Source organism: Neopsephotus bourkii, unplaced genomic scaffold (genome assembly GCF_033783945.1).
Source record: "Neopsephotus bourkii isolate Nb327-2 ecotype Australia unplaced genomic scaffold, CSIRO-AGI_Nbou_v1 NB_234, whole genome shotgun sequence".
NCBI classification, from domain to species: Eukaryota; Metazoa; Chordata; class Aves; order Psittaciformes; family Psittacidae; genus Neopsephotus; species Neopsephotus bourkii.
In genome coordinates, this window is record NW_026900744.1 from 19,630,437 (window position 1) to 19,647,248 (window position 16,812).

Consider the following 16,812-nt stretch of genomic DNA (forward strand, 5'->3'; position numbering starts at 1 on the left):
CTTTTCTTTGTTCAGACTTCTATCTTCAGGTTCCTTAGTAATCATTTCTCCCACTGTGGATGATACTGCTGTCTATGAGTGCTCTGTGTCAAATGATGCAGGAGAAGATCAAAGAGCAGTTGAACTCACTGTTCAAGGTAGAGGGAATATTGCTATTACATCTGTATGGCATCCAGGATTTCTTTGTGTCATTCCAATGTTGAGATCATATTTTTATATCATGCTTTTCTGATACTGATATCCATAAGCCTCTAGTATTCCCAAGAAATGAAAGTTATTTCCAAGAATTCATAAAACTGAAAAGAAGCAAGTAACCTTTACACTGATCTTTGTTTTTAGTGCCCCCATCCATAGCAGATGAAGCCACAGACCTTTTGGTGACAAAGCAGTCTCCAGTAGTGATTTCCTGCACTGTGTCAGGGGTTCCTGTTCCCTCGGTTCACTGGACCAAAAATGGCATAAAGTTGCTTCCCAGAGGAGATGGCTACAGAATTCTCTCTTCAGGTACTGTGTGTGACTGGAGCTCAGCCTCACATCTAGAAATAATGACTTAAATAAATGCAAACACCCCCTCTCCAATTTCTGAGAATAAAAATACAGATCTCTTCAGATGGATGCTGTATTCACAGTGAAACTCTCCTGTGAGATACTGCTGTATGTTGTAACGCAGCTTCTTTGTTGCAGGTGCCATTGAAATACCTGCTGCTCAGCTGGCACATGCGGGACGGTACACCTGTGTGGCCAGGAATGCAGCTGGCTCAGCTCACAGACATGTTACTCTTCACATTCAGGGTAAGATGGGAAGCTAAAGAGAAAATGAATTTTGTAAGTAAATGCTGTCGATTTAACACATACATGTGCTGCAGAATAATGATGAGGCCAGAGTGGACTGTCACAAGTAGTGTCTTGCTCAGCCAAATTGTCTTGCAGATGCACTGATTAATCACAAAGTCACTACTCTGCATGTTGCAACTCTGGTACCTTGGCTAGGGTCTCCCAGTCCATGCTGTGCTATTTTATTTTTGTGAGATTTTTTGTTTCTTTGGTTTTTGGTAAGTTAAAATGTATCTGTGATGGCAAATTGCAAGAAGTAAGGCTGTATTCTATACCTTCTCAGACTCTCAGATGAATTTTAGTACCTCCTGTATCTTCCTTTTAATTTTGTTCCACAGAACCACCAGTTATCCAGACTCAGCCAGGGACACTGGATGTCATTGTGAACAATCCCATTCTGCTACCATGTGAAGCGACAGGTACACCTCGACCCATAATAACATGGCAAAAGGAGGGCATCAATATAATCACAACAGGTATTCTCTTAACTTCAGCCTACTTGCTGTAACTCAGAAACTTGTTTTCTCTTTTCTGAATATTCAGACTTAGATATAAGGAACTTATTCATTTAAAAATGAGCAAACAAACCAATGAAAAAAACCAAGCCAAAAGTTTCGCACTGTGCTTATATTTGTTTTAGGAAACAGTTATATGGTTCTTCCAAGTGGCAGTTTGCAGATTGCAAAATCAACTATTGAAGATGCTGGCACGTACATGTGTGTTGCTCAAAATCCAGCTGGCACTGCTCTGGGGAAGATCAAACTGAAAGTTCAAGGTAAATCATCTTTTAAACTTGTAGTGATCTACAGACAAGAAATCTGTGTATCCTTTCTGTTAGTCAAAACACAATTCTGAGCAATAGAAATGGACTTAATGCTTTCCTATTTGATGACACTGAATAGAGCCCAGGAGGCTTATTCCCTCTTGTTGTCTAATTTATGATCAAGATACACTTTTAGGATTATTTTCTCCAAGAACTGAAGCATTCCATCCTTCTTACAACATCTAAGTATTTTGAAAATTTTCCTTATTCTTTTCAGTTCCTCCTGTTATGAAGTCTCACCTCAAGGAATACGTTGTTGCCATTGATCAGTCTGTCACTCTGCAGTGCGAGGCTGAAGGCTACCCTGTGCCAGAGATCAGTTGGCACAAAGATGGACAACAAATAACCGAGTCCATTAGAAGAAGAATTCTTAGCACTGGTGCTCTTCAGATTGTGTTTGTACAGCCTGGTGACACTGGCCTTTACACATGCATAGCAGCAAACCTGGCAGGGTCCAGCACTTCTAGCATGGACCTCACTGTACACAGTAAGTGGGACTTTATCGAAACATCATGCATTATCACAGCATAAACCTACACAGGGTAAGGAGCTAGGATGTAAGGGAGAAGCTCAGCAAAACTGCGCTACTTAAAGGGTGGGTTTTACTGGGTTGTAGTTGCTTAAATTTAGAAAGAGCTTTACATTTGTTTCACTTAGTTTATACTTTTGTTATAAGTAGTTCACACATTTCTCTGGTTTCCTTAATGGTGGTCATTGGTAGGGACTAAACACAATAAAGATCCAGACAATGGTTTCAGGTATTCAGTGCAGTATAGTATGCTTTTACAGTAGTGCTTGGATAATACATAACAATAAATCTTTTTAATATACCTTCTCACAGTTCCACCCAAGATTCGCAGGAGTGATGCTCAGTACACAGTCACAGAGAACTCCCAGGCTGTTCTGTCCTGTGTGGCTGATGGGATTCCAACACCAACAATAAACTGGAAGAAGGACAATACACTGTTAACAGAGATAGCAGGAAAATATCAGGCGATGCCAGATGGAGACCTCATTTTGGACAGTGTTGTTGTAAGTTTCCTGAATCTAAGCTATGCCTCAACAGGTTTGGCAATATTAAGACTCTGTTTCTCTTCATATACACCCACTTTTGGATTAATCTTTGTTTTATTTTGTTTTCTTGCTCTTAATGTTCCAAAGTAAACATTCAATTTTCCACTGTGGAGTAAAATCTGTAAAAAATTTAGAGTGATAAGGAAGGGCAAAAAGAAGGTCTTCAAATTTAGAGGAAACGAGAGAGTTCAGATGAGCATTTCTTCTGAGTGTTTGTTCCAACATTTTGAGATTCAGTTATTGTTACAAGGGCTAGCATTGTGTAGGATATATCATAGTTGAATTTCCCCAACACGCTTTCTTTTAGCATGAAGATTCTGGCAGTTACACCTGTATTGCGAACAATGCTGCTGGAGAAGACACACACACTGTCACCCTGATAGTTCATGTGCTTCCAGCTTTTACTGAACTGCCTGGAGATGTAGCTTTGACTAAAGGAGAACAGCTCAGATTAACTTGCAAAGCAACTGGGATACCAGTACCTAAAATAACATGGACCTTTAACAATAACATCATTCCAGGTAGGTGACACTGGGTTTTACAGGCCATTCTGCTCTGAAATATTTTCCCACACACACACAGCATTGCAATTAGTTTAGGATAAGGAAGAAATATAATCCAGAGGTAGCAAAGTTGATAGGCAGTGACTGTGTGAGGAGTATCTTCAATATTGTGCAATCATGTAATTAAATTGTCTTTGAGACAAAGCTGTAAGGACAATAATTAAGAAATTGTTCCTCTTCTGCCACCAATAATGTAGCACATAAAAAAAATAAATATATATTTGATTATATTTATTCAACATCCAACAACTAATGCTATTTCTCTTAAATCTGAAGAAAACCTCAGCAGTTCATAGAATGTAGATGCACAAAGCCTGAAATTAAGGGACAACTTAAGTGAATACAGGCATGTGAGCAAATGTTACAGCAGTGATTTTTCTGTGCATTGCTGAGGTATCTAAGCAATTAAATGGTACAATGCCATCGAGCTGTGTTGCTGAATAGCACTGTAATTCAGTCTTACAACATACCGGTCACTGAGATGTACACATTTAAAATCATTGGAGTAACCCTTTGCTCTGTGATCTCCCTTCAGCACAGTATGATGATGTAAATGGACACAGCGAACTTGTTATTGAACGAGTATCTAAAGATGACTCTGGTACATACGTCTGCACCGCAGAAAACACAGTTGGCTCAATCAAAGCTATTGGTTTTGTGTATGTCAAAGGTATGTAAAACATTAGTAGTTATGGTCACTGTTGGACAGCTTCACACAGCCATCTGTTTTGATAGTATAATCCTAGGATGGTTCAAGATGGAAGGGACATTAAAGATTACCTAGTTCCACACCCCTACCACAGGCAGGGACACCTTTCACTAGACCTGGTTGCTCAAAACCCCATCCAGTCTGGCCTTGAATACTTCTAGGGAGGGGGCATCCACAACTTCTCTTGGCAACATGTGACAGTCTTGCCACCAGTAAAGGATTTCTTCCTAATAGCTAATCTAAATTCATCCTCTTTCAATTTAAAACCATTACCCCTAGTATTTGGTACATTGTCTATGGCTAAATGGGAAAAATTAAAACAGTTTGAAATTCATACTTCAGAAAATCGGAGATGAATCATCCCTTCCAGCGAACCCATTAAGGGCATTTGATTTTGACTCTGCTATTTCTTTGCCATTACTTGTGTTCTCAGAGCCTCCAGTCTTCAAAGGTGATTACCACTCTAGCCGAATTGAGCCCTTGGGAGGCAATGCTATGTTGAATTGTGAAGTCAGAGGAGATCCACCTCCAACCATCCAGTGGAGCAAAAAAGGAGTTGGCATTCAGATTAGCAATAGGATCCGACAGCTTAACAATGGTTCTCTCGCTATCTATGGCACTGTAGTGAGTCACTGGTCTGTTACAATGTGTTTCTTCATTTTACTTGGTTAATCAAGGTATTCCAGATCATGATATTTTGAAAGGGCGAGGCTTGATGTTTAATGCACTTTTGCTTTTACCTTTAACGAATGTTGTTTTAATTCAGACTAGAATTAGACACAAATTGTTCTGTCAAAAAAAAACCCCATGGGACTATCCTTTAATTGTCAGAAACACTGAATCTACATACTAATTATTGATGTGTGAAATTGTACCCAATTACGTGGGACTTCTGACCTTAAAAGAGCCTTGGCTCTACAACAGGTCAGCTGAAAATCAATTGTGTTCTCCATGTGATATAATTTGGCATCTAAATTCCTAATGTAAATTGCAAGACATGTTGTTTTCCCCCATAAACACATGTCTACGTTTTGAAATGGGGTTGAAAGCTACAGGCAGGGAGGGACATGTTCCATTAGACCAGCTTGTTCAAGGCACCATGCAACCTGGCCCTGAATACTTACAGGGAGAGGACATCCACAACTTGGCAACATGTGCTATCTTGCCACCCTCACATTAAAGAGTTTCTTCCTAATAGCTAATATAGAGGGAAGAGATCTTATTAGATTCTTTGTTACACACTCATTTAAAGTTCTTTTAAACAGCAATTTGAGTTTCCATTAAAAAAGAAATAAAAAATCCTCAGCATTAAGGAGCTGAAGGAAATAAAAACTGAAATGTTAAAAATAATCAACACTATTAATTTAATAATAAAGGCAAAATCTTAAGATACTCTAGAACCAAACAGCATTCCTCTTAAGATCCAGGGCATGCCAGATTGTGTTGCAGAAAATTCACTTACAGGATGTGCACTGTAAACAGAAACCATCATTACACAAACATGGTGAGTATTTGCTTTTCGTTCTTTAGAATGAAGATGCTGGTGACTACAAGTGTGTGGCTACCAACGATGCTGGTGTGGTGGAACGCAGCCTGACACTAACGCTTCAGAGTAAGACTCAAATTGATAAGTTTAATTTCACTAGACAGGAGCAATATCCACCTTTCGATAGATGGATGCAGCTCCCATTCAATTTTTGAAGGTTGGGCACTGCACTGTAGGTCAGGATTCCTCTCACCTTTCATTGTTAATATGTTTAGAATCTAGTTTATGCTAGTGATTGAGGTCAAAGACGAGAAGCATGTATAGGATGATTCAAGTTCATTTTAGAAACCACCTTAGAGTAGGATGAAACATCTTTTGAAAGGGCCTGTTTCTCTTAGTTGACTAGAGAGCATGTTGATAGGACTGGATAAATTAGACTTTTAACTTTTAAATTAAGAAAGTTACAAGACATGAATCTCAGCTTTCACTGTCAATATTTTATTTTGGGCAGAAGGACTATTTTAGAATTATTTTTTCACCAGTGGTAGAATTTCTGAACATCCCTTTTCTGTGGTTACCTCAAGCATTGTTGATCTGTTACTTATGTCTCACTCGCCTCTGGACATAACTAAGTGCATTTTCCTACAGTACTTATTAAAAGCAAGACATTTAACAATAAAGACGTCTGTATATGCTCATAGAGTCAGACCTCAATCCCACATTTGGCCGTCAGATTGCTTCATATTAAAAATAGCCTGTCATTATCATTTTAACTTGATATATTTTGACAGTGAAAGATCAACAATAATAATTTTAGCTAAAGTAAACTGACATCAGATTTTTTTTGCTCTCATTCTGACCAGAACTCTAAATAATCAATATAACAAAAAAAATGTAACCATGTGCCATTGCCTAAAGAAACCTTGTCTTTCAGGTCCTCCAGTCATCACTGTTGAACCTGTAGAGACAGTTATAGAAGCTGGTGCCACAGCAATGCTGAACTGCCAGGCAGATGGGGAGCCTTCTCCAACCATCAAATGGTCCCGCCAAGGCCACCCAGCTGTGGGCGATGAGAGAGTGACTGTCCTGTCCAATGGCTCCTTGCGTATTGTTGCAGCACAGAAGGAAGATACGTCCGAATATGAGTGTGTAGCAAGGAATCTAATGGGATCTGTTCTTGTTAGAGTATCACTGACTGTCCAGGGTAGGTGAACAAAATATAGGATCATGGAATGGTTTGGGTTGGAAGGCATCTTAAAGATCATCCAGTTCCAACCCCCTGCCATTGGGCAGGGCCACCTTCTGCTAGACCAGTTTACTCCAAGCCCTGTTCAACCTGGCCTTGAACACTGCCAGGGATGTGGCAGTGTCCCACAGCTTCCTTGAGCAACCTGTGCCAGTGTCTCACTTGTGCTCAAGCTTCCTTGAGCAACCTGTGCCAGTGTCTCACCACCCTCACATTAAAGAATTTCTTCCTAATATCTGATCTCAATCTACCCTCTTGCAGCTTAAAGCCGTTCCCCCTTGTCCTACTACATTGCTTATAAAAAGTCCCTCTTGAGGACAGGATAGTGACTACCAAACTGGTAGACTACAGCATTAATAGAGATAATATGCGATCAAGATTTTATCTTATCCATATTTTATGGATATTTAATCTTACCTTCCATATACGAATAAGTATACATTAAGCCTAGTCTGAGATGTCAGTGGGGTTTTGTTTCATGAAAATTTGTTCCATTATATTCATCCAGCTGTGTGAGACAGATGAGCATGAAGCAGTGAGAGACATAGTAATGAATAAATCTTGAGCTAGATACCATCTTCAGAACACATATAACTTAATAGTGCCTTTAAAGAAAAGCCCTTATGAGCATAAGCAATAACTATTTCAGAGCAGCTGAAGTATTCTCAGAACTGTAGTATATGTTTCTGTAGTAATGAAGATGGGAAGTGAGTTGGATTTCCAAGTAACAGTTTGTGAAGTGCGCTTTTCACTTTGCTGTATCAACCTAAGAGAATTACAAGCAGAAGCATGATACAGAGCGCCATTTTTTCCATTGCAGTGCATGGTGGATTTTCCAATTGGCTTGAATGGCAATCTTGCAGTGTAACTTGTGGTCAAGGTGTTCAGGAGCGAGTACGTCAATGCAACAACCCTCTTCCAGCAAATGGTGGGAAGAGGTGTGAGGGGCCTGATACAGATGTACGGAGCTGCCACAACAAACCATGTCCAGGTATTTCTTTAATGAATTGATACTTTAAATGTGCCTTACGTTAAGGGCCCTAACAGTGAACTGTTATCACCACAGATATTCGTGAAATATTAGTTTTGCTAAGAAGTTGGAATAATTTTTTCTTTTGTGGAAAGAGGAAATTTCAATAAATACTGCAGAAATATTTTTTTATTAAAACAGTCGGGGTTTCTGTTTCTCAGTGGATGGCAACTGGTCAGAGTGGGGGCTATGGGAAGAGTGTTCAAAGAGCTGTGGACAAGGTAACAGGACCAGAACCAGAACCTGCAGTAACCCACCAACTCAGCATGGCGGGAAGCCCTGTGATGGCAGTGCTGTGGATTCAGTCATGTGTAATATAAGGCCTTGCCCAGGTAACAGAAGTGTGATTTAAAAATAGTTGCACAAGGGGTTTTCCATATAGTTTTTGGGTTTTTTAATTATTATTCTCTGAACCCAAATTCTTTCAGTTTATTTAAAATTATTAAATTATAAAATAATTAATCTCCTCCTTTTCGCACAGAAGTGCATGGAGAATTCTTAGCATTTCCCCTCTTCCCCCCCCCCAAAAAAAAAGTGCTTTTTTTTTTTTTTCATTTTACTGTTTTCCAGTACTTGTTATCCATGTTCTCACAGCGTAAACTCACAACCTTGAACATATTCTCCAAAACCAGTTAAAATGGAAAAATAACCAAACCCACCCAAGCAACTATTAAAAAGCCATGTAAACCATGATAGTTTAAGATATTATCTGTCCATTTTCCCCTGTTGTTTTAATTTTCAGCCACAGATTCCTCCTAACTAAACTGAATGTTCATGTTTCTTTCCTGTCTTGATTTTTCCCTTTCACCCTGGCTCTGCTACCACTACAATGCCAAATGTTCATCCATCAGCCTAAGATTCATTTCTCTAGATCTTGCCTCCTGCTTACTGGTAGTCACTGAAGCTGCATGGCAGTTTTTAACTAGCATGGCCCTTTCCCTGCTGAAACCTTCAGCCTAGCACAGGACAGTCAGACACAGGTAACTTATGAAAACACCAGATCTGATCAAGTGTTCAGTTCTGGTGTTCCAAGACTATAGTAAAGTGAATTGATGTATGTGGAAAACAAAAAGGAAAGAATCTTTTTTTGCAAAATGTTGATCCGTTTTGGCTATTGCTCAAGGCAATGGCATTTTCAACAGCTTATTCAGGGTATTTGTTGATATTAAGCAGCACAGCCTTTTGCCTTAGGCTGTGAAGCTGTAATTTCAAGTTAGAGGAGCTGTACAGTTTCAACAGTTTTATAGCTGTGATGCCTTTGCAGTTGACGGTGAGTGGAGTTCATGGATGCCATGGGGTCCTTGCAGTGAGACTTGCGGGAAAGGTACTCAGACACGACTGAGGCTCTGCAATAACCCTCCTCCTTCACACGATGGGTCATACTGTGAGGGGTCTGATGCACAGATGCAGGTTTGCAGCAAGAGACGCTGCCCAGGTAAGATGCGTTGGACACAAAGGGAATAATGACAGACTTGTAATTTCCTTTCCAAATTCTACTTAATTTATATTGAAAGCTTTCCAGTTCTGAAAGTGCAGTCCCTGAAAAAATTCCATTCAAGCCTTTAATTTTCACTGGTCCCTGCCACTGTCTTTAGCATCCCACTATAGGCCTAACATACGGGGTTTCTTCTCCTGTCCTTGTCTCTCTTCTCTTACCCTGTGACTGTGCAAAAGCAGCATTTAAAAACCTTAACTGTTAAATTACAGGTTTCCTAAACATTGTTTTCTTGGTTCTGTTATTCATCTATCCTGTTCTTCCACATTTCAGTAAGTCCTTCATGACGGAACAGGAGAACTCACAGTTTCGAAATACAGCCTCTTTATTTGGCTGCAGAAATAATGAAAGGGAAATTTCATTAAGTGGAATGTGCAGTAGTTCAGACTAGATCCTTCTGGCTTTGTGTTCCATTTTGCACATGCCAGACCCTGTGCTGAGTTCCCACTATAACTATCAATGCGTAGAAAAGAATATTGCCCTTCTGGTAGTCAAGCAAGTGAGGGTTCAATGTTGCACATTTATGCAGCTCCGCATGCTGCTGCTTGAGGATGTTACTGCTTACAGATAGTTTGTGACTAATTGGCCTGTTCTCGGTGGACAGCTTAAGTACTCACACAGATGTAGCTGTAACTGTTTGTGCCACCATGTCTTGGGAGATCAAAGTCACTACTACTCAACTGCTTAGACCTGATCTACGAGAGATAATTTAGTAATAACTCCTACAAAGACCTGAACCAGTAAATGAAAGGTTGGTTAGGATGGAGAAGGGTTACATCTTAAGACAGTACAGCTGCAGCCAGAGGAGGGTGCACAGGTGAAGGCTGGGGCTTTGGAGTAGCACTTTTGCCAGCCTGGTGTGTTAATTTCAGGTACTACTTTGTATGTGGTTCAACTTGCTTACAGGTATCTAAAAATGGGAAAGTGTCTGAGCTTGAGGAGTAAGTGATCCCTGACTATGTTTCGGGTCAGGCTTATAGGTTATTTAAGAGACAGGTCAGGCCTTTCTCCAGCTTTACTCCCAGAAATCCCTATGTAGCTGAGATGTTCTAGAGTCAGTAACATCCTACACCAGTTTTACCCTGATGTAGCACTGATTTACTTTGTTATTTCTAATGTCAGAGACACTAAGTGTACCATGCTATGCCTTTCTCACCAGTGGATGGGAAGTGGGCCACATGGAGCAGCTGGAGTGCCTGCACCGTGTCCTGTGGAGGAGGAAGCAGGCAGAGAACTCGTCACTGCTCAGACCCAGCCCCACAGTTTGGGGGTCACAAATGCGAAGGAAATGATATACAAATTGATTTTTGCAACAGTGATCTTTGTCCAAGTAAGTGCTTTGGATTAGGCTGCTTATCCACTCACTGGGTTTGTATATATGCATGAGAGGAACAAAGCCCTCCACAAATCACAAACTCCCACAGAAAATTAGGGGTGTCTGAACACAAGGAAGCAGTATTAGCTGCCTGGCAAGAGTGAAAGCATCTCTTCATCATTCAGTATGACTGGGTACTTCAAACTTAACTATTAGGAGGACAAACAGCTGCTGGCCATAAGGTCCTGCTAGACAGTCAGATGTCACACACCTCTCTAAAGTGACAACTGTCCAGTCAGAAAGTACTGCAAAGTGAATTTCTTTGTATCTCACAGTAGCATGCAGTGACTCATTTACTTAAAAATATATGCTGCACACTTTCTTACAAACAACGATGTTCTGGAGTTACTCAGAAATCACTGAATGCTGGACAAGGTAACTTTCTTAGATCTTTAACTGTCTGGTTCTTTTTATTTTGGGAAAATATATGAACAAGTTACTCTTCAATAGAAATATTTTCCTAGCTTGACTTTCTGGTTTTAAGTATCTGTTGTTAAGAGGAAGACAGATAAAATCTAGCGTATTTTTACAGTTCATGGAAACTGGGGCCCATGGAGTAGCTGGGGAACTTGTAGTCGAACATGCAATGGAGGCCAGATGAGGCGATACCGGACCTGTGACAATCCTCGCCCTGCCAGTGGTGGAAGGGCATGTGCAGGGTCTGACATGCAGATCCAGAAGTGCAGCACTGACCTGTGCCCCGGTGAGTGCTCAGACTAACAGACATTAAATGCAGCTTTCACTGGAAGACATCAAGGTGTACGTAACATGAGATTTACATATTATGAAAGGACACTTTTTTCTTTAAATTACTGTCACCTTACAAAGATTTCCTCCTTCATGCTTTAGATTTCCCCAAAACAAGATAGAATAATGCAAACCAAGAAACAGCATATGAAAATCTCTCCTACATCTAGTAATTTTACTTTCACAGTAAATACAGTTTATAAGGCTCCCATATAAACTCTCTTAATGTATTCCAGAGCAGGAAAAAATGCTAAGTTCAAATGCTTTAAACAAAATGACGATCAAAGCTGTAAATTGATTTCTTGACAATACATAACTAAGGGGTAATTGATGAACTTACACATTCAGGATCAGTGTCAGCAATACAGAAGATAAACCACAATGCTAGAGACATATTAAATGCCTATAAATTTCTAAACACCCTTATATAACTCTCCCCAAAATGATTATTATTATATTATTTTTAATTCTGATTTAATAGTTTTTGAAATCATTAAATCTCTGATCCACCTGTTGGTTGTTCTCATGTTCTTCAAGTAGTACCCTTATTCTCGGGTACGTGAGCATCTATATACTTTCACAATCAGGTTCTCCAACCAGGCAATGGTATCTTGCCACAGTGCAGCATCCCAGGTGGGTTTACCACAAGTCAACACTACAAAGAATCATGAAATGATAACTGTAGTCCAAGCCCCATGGTGGATGAACATCACCACTGGGGTATTTTAGCATGCTCTGGTCAGACCTGTCATTATCTCAACCCTTTGTGCTCATATTGGGTACCAAAAAGATTGTCGTGGTTTAACCCCATCCTGCAGCTAAGTACTATGCAGCCACTCATTCACTCCTTCCCTACCCCTGGTTGGATGCGGAGGAGAATCGGGGGGGGGGCCCCCCCCAAGGTAAAACTTTCAGGTTGAGATAACAATGGTTTAATAATTGAAATCAAGTAAAATATATAAATTATAATAATAAAAGGAAATGGAGAGAGGGGAATAAAGCTCAATAAAAACAAGTGATGCCCATTACAGTTGCTCACCACCCGCTGACCGATACCCAGCCCAACCTGAGCAGCAATCACTCCTTTACGAGTAACTCCCTCCAGTTTATATCCTGGGCATGATGTGCTGTGCTTTGGAATACCCCTTTGGCTAGTTTGGGTCAGGTGTCCTTTCTCCACTTCCTCCCAGATTTTTGTGCCCCTCCTTGCTGGCAGAGCATGAGAGGCTGAAAAGTCCTTGATCAGGGTAAGTGCTACTAAGCAACTACTAAAACATCGGTGTGTTATCAGCATTGTTCTCAGACTAAAACCAAAACACAGCACTGCACCAGCTACTAGGAAGAAAATCAACTCTATCCCACCTGAAACCAGGACACTGTTGGGAGAAGTGTTCCTACCCATCCTACACATTATGGTGTTTTTGTCATCCTTTGAGCTATTTCTTTAGCACATAGATTCAATCAAGGAGTGACACTAAAGCATCACTGATGCAGCCTGAAGCATTTAAAATGACAAGTTGCTTTCTTTGTTCTTTATTTATCCAGTGGATGGAAACTGGGCGCAGTGGCAAACATGGAGCCAGTGCTCAGCTTCTTGTGGAGGAGGAGAGCAGACCCGAACACGCCTGTGCAGCAACCCAGCCCCATTAAATCGTGGACGTCCTTGTCCTGGAGACTCCTCTCAGATATCCAGGTGTAATACCCAAGCATGTCCTGGTGAGTTATTTACAGCCTTAATGCAATGAAATATTGCGTGGCACTCCTAATTTGACTGGTACTCTTCTGTACCCATTCGACTGATTTGATTTCAATTTTTTTTTTTGCTTAAATCTCCCCTGCAACTTCAGCAGGAATATTTTTTTTTTTTTGTTAGCTTTTTGCATAGCGCGAGAGTAGGTTGTTAAACGATTGTTATTTCTCAGAGGTGAGTCTGTAAGGTGATTCTTGTGTTACAGTGAATCTACCTTAGACCACATATACAGAGATACTGTTATTTGCAGGTTGTGAGCTTTACTCTTGCAAATAACATAGTAACATATGCAGAAATATCCTTACTCCTTAAAATGCTGGACAACAGTTCTGAATTCTCTCCCTCAAGATATCAGGCAACAAAGTTTTCATGGGCACTTTTTTTCCCTTCCTCCCACTCCTCCCCTACCCAGGTGGGCCTTCACGTGCCAAAGGCAGCATCATTGGCAATATTAATGATATTGAATTTGGAATTGCTTTCCTGAATGCCACAGTAACAGACAGCCCTGACTCTGAAACTAGGGTAATACAAGCAAAGATCACAAATGTACCTCGGAGCCTTGGTAGGTTTTATTTTACTTTTTATCACTTTTGTTCCTTGGGCCAGGCTGAATTCTGTGCAGTCAGTTTTCACCACGTCATTTCATTAAGTCTCTCTGAAGAAATGAATCTGAAATTTTCATAGGCAAGGAGTAAAAAGGAATATTCAATATTTACTTCTAGTACATTAGTATTTGTAAAATGATTCCTCTGAATATACCAATGCATACTTTTTCTTTCTGGTTTAAATCTTCAAGGTTACTCTAGTTTTAGGTCTTCGTATTCAACCCCTACTGATGCAGGCTGCTTGATGTTAGGAAAAAAGCTCTCAAATGTTATGTCACATTTCTTTCAGGTCCAGCAATGAGAAAGCTCATTTCTATACTCAGCCCAGTTTACTGGACAACATCGAAAGAAATTGGAGAAGCAATGAATGGGTTTACACTCACTGATGCGGTGTTCAAGAGAGAAACTCAAGTGGAGTTTGCAACTGGTTAGTTCACTGTGATATACCAGCTCATTCTGTTTCCAGTGAGCTTGAGAGATACTGTATTTCTTCAAAAATAGCACATAACTGTTGCTGAACTTTGAGTCTTGTGCTTACACCAGTGTTTTCTGAATGACGTGGATTTCTGAGGCTTAAATACAGTTTTTAGAGCTGTCATTTGAAATGTAATGTTTTTTATTACTGGCATGGTATGCCTTAAAAAAATATGAGTATAAAATAACTGGTGGAGGTATCCCAATTCAGATACTGTGTGGCTAATTCTCTGGTTAGAATGTTTTATGAATCAATGTGCTCTTAAAATTCATAGGTGAGATTCTGCGGATGACTCATATTGCTAGGGGTTTGGATTCAGATGGATCTTTGCTGCTGGATGTTGTTGTGAGTGGCCATGTGCTTCAGCTCCAGTCAGTAGCTGATGTTAACGTGAAGGTAAAGCTGTTCAAGACACCACCTCCTACTCTCATCAGTACACTTCTCCATCTTCTGTATTAAAGCAGGAGACACTGCTTTAGTCCTGAAAAACTGTTGTATGTAAAACTTGGTTTGTGTCTGGTTTAACTGACAGATGTTAACATTGCCTTTAGAAACAAGTTATCATCAGGAAGGTAGTATTGGTCAAGTTTTTTAAATGTTAGAAGGTAATATTGAGAGGTGTCTTTGGAGCTCATTACCACAGGCTTTTGCTTTTGACAGAGCTATAAAGGTGCATCTTAAACCTCTCTTTCTGGCTTCCCCAAGGAGGACACCAGCTCTTTTATACCATGATGCCTTGGTATAAAATGTGCTGATAATTAGTCTACAGCTACAGTTATGCATATGGTGGCAGAGAAACAATCCTGTGGCTGATAAAGTTGCTAAAACAGGGATTAATATATTCTGATTCTTATTACATCACAAGGCATTTTATGTTTTCTTATCATACACATCCCTATGATGCTGATAATGATGTGCTTCTTTCTCTGCTATACCATCAGACCTTTGTCTTGCAGAGACATCTATTATGGCGAACAGCCCTATTATGCAATCCATCTGAAATATTTTACAGAATTTGCTTTTTCAAAGAATGAATCTTCTCTATGAGCTTTTCTCAGGATTGAGAGGGCAGTTTGCATGATCATATAACAAAACATAAACCTGATACTGAATTGCTCTGCCTGGTTTTTCCAGCAGATATTCTCTGCTACTTATAGTAAGATAGCTTCTATCACTGACCTTGTACTTCTAATAGAAAGATGGAGTTCAAAGGAACTATTTTTGGTGTAGTGCAAGACATGAAAAATATTTTGCTTATACCAATATGTGGTATAAACGTTTTGGTTTAAAATCAGGTTTTTGATAATTGGGTTTACTGTAAAAGCAAGAACATTCTTTGAAGTTGTCTCTGTAAAGGTGAGAATCAGTCAGTGGTAGGTAACCAGTGAAAATGTTTTAATACATTAATCCCACAGTATAATAAATATACATTAAATTCTTGATATTTTGATACACTGCAATATGTAGCATGTCCGATATTTATTTTTTTCCAGTGGCAGAATTTTTTCTTATTGTTTAGTTAACACAGTGTCAGCATCTGACATAGAATATGAAAAAAAAAATTCAGATCTCAAAAGACTGTTACTGAACAGTAAGATCATTTTCAGGTGGGTTTTTTTTTTGGAAATGTTACTCTGTGGCCCCCGTCATCAGGAAGCTGAGAACCACAGCCTGTTTCTTATTTGAAGAAATATATCATAGAATCATGGAATAGTTAGGATTGGAAAGGACCTTATTTCATCAAGTTCCAACTCCCCTGCCATGGGCAGGGACACCTCGCTTTAAACCATATCAGATGCTGTTAAGATGCAACAGTTAAAAGTAAAATAAGTATGTGTTGTGTGAAATACACTTTGTTCAGCTGTTAAGACCCCTTCTCAAAATACACCTCATAGCATTTTAAAATGCAAAGAACACAGTGGTATTGGACATACTCAGTGCCTGAAGCCTAAATTTTGCTGTTTCAGGATTACACAGAAGACTATATTCAAACTGGCCCTGGGCAACTGTATGCCCATTCTACTCGTCTCTTCACTGTAGATGGAGTTAGTGTTCCCTATACATGGAACCACACTATCATCTATGATCACACTAAAGGAAAGATGCCTTTCTTGGTGGAAACTCTCCATGCTTCCTCTATTGCAACAGAGTACAACCCACTGGAAGAAACAGTGGCTTTTAAAATCCACGCTTCCATTGCAAAAGGTATTGTTCTAATCTTTCACAGAAAGAAAACAATGGAAAAATAATATATCCTGTCTTTGCAGATTCCAATTCCTATATGCTCAAAAGCTGTTATGGTTTGAAAGAGGAAATTCTGTGAAACCTGGGTGACTTTATTGTAGATTCTGGGATCTACATGTCTTGTTAATATACTCATAGACTAATACGTAAAAGCTATTGCAGTTTGCACTTACTTTGTCTGTAGTTCTCATTAATGAGGTATGTCTGCTTTTGTTGACACAGCTAATAGCATCACCAGTAGCTTCAAATATTCAACCTAAAATATTTTCCCATTTCTTTGCATGTACCTTTCATTCTGTTAAAGAAGAAAATTCAAAACGCAGCACAAAAGTGGGTAAAATGTCATAAGTCATTCC

At 39.6% G+C, this 16,812-nt stretch overlaps 1 protein-coding gene across 6 annotated transcripts in view; it reads left to right on the plus strand.

Moving 5' to 3' along the window:
• Positions 1 to 16,812, plus strand: part of HMCN1 (hemicentin 1) — a 193,183-nt gene that overhangs the window by 164,544 nt on the left and 11,827 nt on the right. For all 6 annotated transcript variants that reach the window (XM_061345729.1, XM_061345728.1, XM_061345730.1 and 3 more), the window contains 22 exons: positions 16 to 137; positions 340 to 504; positions 685 to 792; positions 1,173 to 1,310; positions 1,475 to 1,609; positions 1,875 to 2,144; positions 2,499 to 2,689; positions 3,039 to 3,252; positions 3,830 to 3,964; positions 4,437 to 4,627; positions 5,534 to 5,615; positions 6,424 to 6,693; positions 7,556 to 7,726; positions 7,927 to 8,097; positions 9,030 to 9,200; positions 10,420 to 10,590; positions 11,168 to 11,338; positions 12,928 to 13,098; positions 13,545 to 13,694; positions 14,027 to 14,164; positions 14,487 to 14,608; positions 16,180 to 16,417. In XM_061345729.1, coding sequence (XP_061201713.1) covers positions 16 to 137; positions 340 to 504; positions 685 to 792; positions 1,173 to 1,310; positions 1,475 to 1,609; positions 1,875 to 2,144; positions 2,499 to 2,689; positions 3,039 to 3,252; positions 3,830 to 3,964; positions 4,437 to 4,627; positions 5,534 to 5,615; positions 6,424 to 6,693; positions 7,556 to 7,726; positions 7,927 to 8,097; positions 9,030 to 9,200; positions 10,420 to 10,590; positions 11,168 to 11,338; positions 12,928 to 13,098; positions 13,545 to 13,694; positions 14,027 to 14,164; positions 14,487 to 14,608; positions 16,180 to 16,417 — 3,695 coding nt within the window. The remainder of the gene's footprint in view (positions 1 to 15; positions 138 to 339; positions 505 to 684; positions 793 to 1,172; positions 1,311 to 1,474; positions 1,610 to 1,874; positions 2,145 to 2,498; positions 2,690 to 3,038; positions 3,253 to 3,829; positions 3,965 to 4,436; positions 4,628 to 5,533; positions 5,616 to 6,423; positions 6,694 to 7,555; positions 7,727 to 7,926; positions 8,098 to 9,029; positions 9,201 to 10,419; positions 10,591 to 11,167; positions 11,339 to 12,927; positions 13,099 to 13,544; positions 13,695 to 14,026; positions 14,165 to 14,486; positions 14,609 to 16,179; positions 16,418 to 16,812) is intronic.